Source organism: Varroa destructor, unplaced genomic scaffold, assembly GCF_002443255.2.
Source record: "Varroa destructor unplaced genomic scaffold, Vdes_3.0 BEIS01000007.1, whole genome shotgun sequence".
NCBI classification, from domain to species: Eukaryota; Metazoa; Arthropoda; class Arachnida; order Mesostigmata; family Varroidae; genus Varroa; species Varroa destructor.
In genome coordinates this window covers 1,438,363-1,444,526 of record NW_019211460.1, presented here as the reverse complement: position 1 = coordinate 1,444,526, position 6,164 = coordinate 1,438,363, and the positions used below count along the sequence as shown (strand labels likewise).

The window sequence follows — 6,164 nt, the reverse complement described above, 5'->3', positions numbered from 1 at the left end:
AACGCAAAAAGTTTCAATACTGGATGTAAATATAAACGGAACAGGTCAAAAAATGCAACTAACTTTTTTGAGAGGCTTGCACAATTTGCCTTCGATGGCCGCCGTGGCGGCACTTAAAGCCTGAGTCATGTCTTGAAACTTCTGGAAATGCTTGAGTTTGAGAATCTTGGCAGCACCGGATGCATCTTCAAACTCCTTGAATAAGTTATCGGTCTTCTGAACTTTTTTCTCGTCGAGAACCTATCAACGGAACAGGAGCCTTCAACGATTGTCCGGAAATGTTCCAAGTCGCATCACAACAACTCAGATTTTGATCTTTTAATCTAAATAAGCAGAATTCGTTTGATTTTGCTTGTTTGAGCATATCACGTACCGTATAACAGATATGAACAAACAGCTTTTGCCAATAACGGATTGTCATACGGCTCGACGTTTTTTAAAACAGCACGTGCGCAGTCAAAGTCAAGTGAAGTTTTGCATAAAAGTTATTCTGGCAGTCTATGACTTCCTACAACGTCACATGTATTTAGTCAGGGTACTCTTACCTTGAAGACGGCATAGCCGGCTGGCGATTCAAAAAGTACTAACATTTTTTATCGACAACGCGCAAAATTTCCCACAAACAAACGGCTGACCACGACTCGGCCGCATGCAAAAAGAGGATCCGCACGTGCTTAGGAAACCGGATATGTCGTTGTGATGCTCAAAACACTCACAGACGCCATTGTGGCGCGAAATTCAACCTGCTAACAGCATACAGTTATTTACCATTTGAAACCTTCCCAGTTCAAACGCTAATTTGTCAGAACTGATTTGCAGCGCTGACGACAGCAGCATGTTTAATTTAATCTGCAAAAAATAATCGAATTATTTCCTTTAACACCGAACGTTTGTTTACTTAGCGACCAGTCGCATCGCACGGTGTTTTTATCAGTGGCCGAGATCGAATGATGCGTCCGCAGAAGCTCTTGTGTAAGAGCCAAATAAAGCAATCCAGTGCGCACATTTCAATGGTGACTATTGGATGATGTGGTTCCTAGATCGGTGTGACGATGTCGGGCCGACCCTTAATTCAAAATGAGGATGAACCCGATCAGCTGTTCATTGTGGACGATCTGCGTCGGAACGACAAGGACTCAGGTGGAAAAGGTCCTTTGCTTCGATCTTGCTCAGGCACATAAGCGAGGATGTCCATATTCTTTGCCAATATTAACAACGGATCGTGAAGATATCTGTTGAGGAAATATATTAAAATAAATATATTTTTGATACAAATTTTATGCCCAACTCGGTGTACTAAGATTTATTTAAACTCAACTTAAGTTGACGGACGTTTAGGGAATGATTTGAGTCTGTAGGATATAGTGGGAATTGCGTGTACCAACTAAAGTGAAGTAATCGCATCTTCAGTGATTCATCTGTCTTCTCAATAATGAGACAATATTTTGAAATCGAATAACAACGGTTAATGTATCCTATATAAAATCCTTTGAAGCCCCCAGTTCAAATTACCACAAGTTAGAAACAACTAAACGCATTAAACGCAATAAATCGTTCTGTTACCTATTGGTATGTAAACGCTACTTGTTATAATGAGTTATCATTGGTTTAAATTTGCCCACTGTCGTTATTTGGCTCGTTAATGCACTCACGACAGTCACAACAATAATCAACATAACGATGTGCTTACTCGACCATTTTCCCAAATGATAGGAGGAAGACAGTCTTCTACAGTCAAGAAGTCATCTATTAAGACATCTAGGAAACGCAAAAGCAGTAAGTAAGCTGAAAATATGCTGCGAAGATTGAGGGTACGTTAAGAATCGGCGTAATAAAAAGATACATGATTCTAACCGCGGGCATATGTCAAGCGCATTCACTATGACGAAACTGTTGTTGCGCTAGTAGACTAGTAACTGAACATGATAGCCAGGGCCACTTTATTCCAGCTTTAGAAGGTTATTTGAATAATTGCACTTGGGTTGTAAGGTATTCAAATAGAATATGCTGTTTTAGACAAAACAATTTACGTGGTTGTCTGTACAACCGAAAATAAAATATCTCGCATTGAAGCACAGAATGTATTTAAAGTCAGATGGAACGTGTAATCCATATATTTTACACATTTTTTTTTACATTTGTGAAACTTCGTTTCCTATATACGAAAAAGAGATTCTACTTTATTCTCAAAACGGTAGGAACATTATTTGATTTATAAAACTTGTAACGAATGACGTGATATCTTTTGATTAAATGTTAAAGAAGCTTTTTGTTTGTGTATTTCGAAGACCAAAAGCTATTCAGTTCAGCTAATAACCGAGTGTGTATTACCCTTCTGCAGGAGACGATGTACCACCAGCAGATAAGCGTAATCGAGGACTCCCGATGGAAAATACCGCACCTGCCACACGGAGCACTTCCACCAGGACAGCCTCGAGGTCCACGCAATTGGGTACAGAGGTAGAATTAGAAATGGCCCAGGCAGAACGTCAGGATATCGATATTTTCTTGGAGGATACCGCCGAGAGAAATAATCTAACTGTTGCAAATGTCAAAAGTATTCTTAAGGTAAATAACAAACGCATCAAAAGTACCTGTGAACACTCATACGAAGAATTTCGCAGCATATATTGCGACAAGTTGGTTAAATATTTTGATCATGATATTTTCCATGGTATAGTTAGGCCAAGGTTTGTGCTTTCGATGTGCTTGTGAATATTAGGTAAAAAATTTAAAGCCGCTTACAACAGGAGTACATAAATCGTTTGTCTTTCAGCGAATCGTTACAAACGAACACGTGGTGGCTATGTGTAAACGATCGATGTCAGGTGTTGACCAGACCTCTGATGGAGACAATGAGCTTCCCTTTGAACCGAAAATTACCCGGGCCAAACTTCGAGAACTGCGTGCCAAATATCCCGAAATGGAAGAATCTCTCATGCACAGGTTTACGTTGACCATATGCTTCATTTAATTCGAAACATAATTTTTTCATGATGTTGGTACCGCAAGTAAGTTAAGCGGTCGAATTCATTTGAGATGTTTCAAATTAGGCGGGTATCGATAACTAATGTAACCGTAGGAGCTTAACAAAAGAATATATGAGAAAAATACATAAAGGTAAGCATACAATGAGAGAAATAGTAACGATAATGACACTATTAAGGGAAATGTAGGCGAGTTAATTAATATTAGATAAGATGTGTAAGGTCGAGAAGCAGTTACAGTGAAGAGGTAGGGAAGAGGAAAGAGAAAATATTTGTAGGACCCATACCGGAAATAGTTAATGACAGGGTTCTTGAATGAACGAAATGACGATGTTTTATTCGAAAGACTCAGAAAGAGTCAGTTTTTCAATAGTCGTAGCAGTATACCTATTCATTTTTTAACATTATCATTATTTTGTCGAGCCGTTAACTTAGGTGTATTAATGGTAGAATTAATTTACCTTGACGAAATAGAGGGTATGTTAGATTCTCTACTGTGGGCTAATTTACTATTAATTGCGTAGGTATCCACAAACGGGAGTTGGCACATTGGACAAAGGGGACCTCATGAAACTGCTCAAGGACGATATCGCTGAGGATGAGGATAATGATGACGAAGAGTATCAGCCCCCCAGTGATGAGGAGCTGGTAATAAATAATAATAATAATAATATTTTATCTTTATTTGTGCTTAGTTAACAATGTACATCGCGAATGATGACGATTATTGTTCTTTTGTAGATATATGTAACGGCAGCCACTGTAGTGATGCCAGTCAGATGTGGATATATATATCTGCACCTAATTTTCATTCATCACAAGCGAATGTAAAAATAAAGAATATTTTTGGCTATAGCTTCTTAGGCATTATCAGGTTTGAAGACATACAATGCATACCTTTAGAGAATTAAAAAGCAAGCGGTATTGTAATCAATATTTATACGTCTAGTAATATTCTGTCTGGTGTTCTGTATTATTTCCTTTAAGAGTGAGGATGATAGTGAAACGTCCACGTCGCTGCTAAACTCTCCAGTTACTGCAGGTCCGCGTTCTCCAACGCTCAGTGCGGTTGGAAGTCCGGCGCATTCGAGTCCTTGTCATAATGTCTTTGCGGATCATTCGGTAAGTGAAGTGCATACATTCTCCAGTAGTTTTTTTTATCTTTGATTATCTTATATGTACGTAAATGTGTAGCATTGCGAGCTGATAACGTTTCCGTGTGCTTCTTCAAATACAATAAGTTGTTGTAATGAGATTGAGCTTGACTTGTTAAGTGCATTTCTATTTACTTAATTTTATTGTAGTTTAGGTAGACAGACTTAATTATTATAACACCGCGACAATCGGCAGGCTTCTCTGCTGTTTTAACGTATTCGATTTGTATGGCACAAGTCTACATCAGGCGTATGTCGTTCACAGATTCGGAAAGTAATGTGCCAGTTTTCTCCAATCACACGTTAATGCAGTGACTAACAGTTGCAATGGAACATTTACATGTTCGTTGTATCAAAAGGAGACGATCGCTCTTCGCACGCGTTCAAAACTTCCCTTAACAACAGAAGATGTAGAACAATTAGAGGCCAATTTTATCGCACCAGATATTACAGCTGATATGTACGATACGGATTGCGACTATGACGATGACTGGAACAAGTTTCTCAGAGAACTTATGCAGGTGAAATTCGCTGTACAATATTTGGTTACGTAAGCAAACGAAAATTATTATTTAGAGACAGCCAATATTTGAACTGTCAGCAACAAGGAAGAGATTTTATCCAGAATCACAACGTGTTTAAGTATCTTCCTCTTTTTAAATTCATAAATGATGAAGTCTTGTTTATAAGAATAACTCTATATAAAATTAGGTATTGTGACATCACCTTCTGCAGTTCTGCTTTAATTAATCATTTTTCTTTAATGCCGTAGCCTCGGGGAGGTATTCGTGATGAGGACGAAGAAGAGGAGGATCCGCCATATAATGTTCTTGAAGACAACGAAGAGGTGGACGAATTCGATCTTCGCTTCGATCGGGCCACAAAAATTTCAAAAACAGAGCTTAATGAACTCGTCAGTGAATTATGGAATATTCCTTCAGCCGTTGATGGAGCACCTCACGCAAATGAAGAGACCGAAGACGAAGACACGATCCTAAATAATAGTAGGATGTAGGTTCCATACTTTGACATCCTGTTGTTCAATAGCGTACCGGTAAAATATCTAAAACTACAGCTAACTTTTTCGAAAGAGTCCAGTTGACATCTAACTCCACAATATTATGTATACAAATCCGCATGCACATGATTTGCTCAATCGTTACACACACTATGTAATCTATGATGACATAAGACAACGTGATTCTGTCGGTTTTGCCTTCTCCTAAGGTAGCATAACTAACAAAAAATATGTCTTACAACAATAAGCCAAGGAAATGAGATGTTTTCGATTCTACGCTCCGTAAAATGAAAGCAGTCATCACAAGCGTAATGTGTTACGTATACTTGCAGTCACATGCATTTGCTTTTTTCAAATCTTTCTAGTCCAACGCCACCGCTGTTCAGCGATTCTGGGCCGACATCTACAAATGCCACTACTGGAATGATGGATCCAGGAACTGCTTTCAGTGGACTTACCTCTAACAGATCCTGCTCGCCAATTGGGCCAACAGCAAATCCTTCGGCAGTTCAACCTTGCCGTCGGGTGTCCTATGAGTCAACCGTGCCTCTGCAAAGCACGCAGGCGTGCCTGATACCGGCATCTGTTCAACCACCTTCGAATCATACTGCGGTCATAATTCAACCTTCAGCAAGCTTAACAGCTGAAACTTCTGGCCACCAGGCAGAACTACAATACTTGACTTCAACGGTGAGGAGCAGTGAACCAAACGTGGAGGTGAAAGTGCCGACAGCCATAGCGGTCGGTCGGCGTAATCAGCCATCTTCTGTCACTACCCCTGACGGGCAACTAAGGCATACTGCTCAAACACCGCTTCGTCAACAGGATGTACTAAGTTACGCACTTTCTATGGCGCTGAATTCACCTTCGCAAGGACAAATAAATTCACCTATGAAAATTATAAGTAAGAACTTCTTCTTACAGAACTAGAGATTTGCCTATTCGTTCGATTCTCAGATAACCTGATGATGGGAAATTCCGAAGCTGAAACATGTCTTCAAATAA

The 6,164-nt window shown here is 39.4% G+C and overlaps 2 protein-coding genes across 8 annotated transcripts in view; one reads left to right on the top strand and one right to left on the bottom strand.

Annotated features, from left to right (window-relative positions):
• The window catches only part of nop5 (nop5 ribonucleoprotein), a 3,995-nt gene extending 3,291 nt beyond the window's left edge, over positions 1-704 (bottom strand). Inside the window, exons 1-2 of one of the 3 annotated variants that reach the window (XM_022814155.2) lie at positions 546-704; positions 64-240 (exon numbers count right to left, since the gene is read on the bottom strand). In XM_022814155.2, coding sequence (XP_022669890.1) covers positions 64-240; positions 546-590 — 222 coding nt within the window. In that variant the 5' untranslated portion in view covers positions 591-704. Of the gene's footprint in view, positions 1-63; positions 324-545 lie in introns of all 3 variants that reach the window. The other 2 variants (XM_022814156.2, XM_086975525.1) reach the window with 2 other exon arrangements.
• Positions 705-882: 178 nt separating this feature from the next.
• The window catches only part of mute (gon-4 like protein muscle wasted), a 22,596-nt gene continuing 17,314 nt past the window's right edge, over positions 883-6,164 (top strand). Inside the window, exons 1-9 of one of the 5 annotated variants that reach the window (XM_022816242.2) lie at positions 883-1,149; positions 1,714-1,776; positions 2,342-2,568; positions 2,777-2,946; positions 3,512-3,635; positions 3,975-4,109; positions 4,501-4,662; positions 4,914-5,152; positions 5,525-6,063. In XM_022816242.2, the coding sequence (XP_022671977.1) occupies positions 1,053-1,149; positions 1,714-1,776; positions 2,342-2,568; positions 2,777-2,946; positions 3,512-3,635; positions 3,975-4,109; positions 4,501-4,662; positions 4,914-5,152; positions 5,525-6,063 (1,756 nt within the window). In that variant the 5' untranslated portion in view covers positions 883-1,052. The remainder of the gene's footprint in view (positions 1,150-1,713; positions 1,777-2,341; positions 2,569-2,776; positions 2,947-3,511; positions 3,636-3,974; positions 4,110-4,500; positions 4,663-4,913; positions 5,153-5,524; positions 6,064-6,164) is intronic. The other 4 variants (XM_086975499.1, XM_086975498.1, XM_022816239.2 and 1 more) reach the window with 4 other exon arrangements.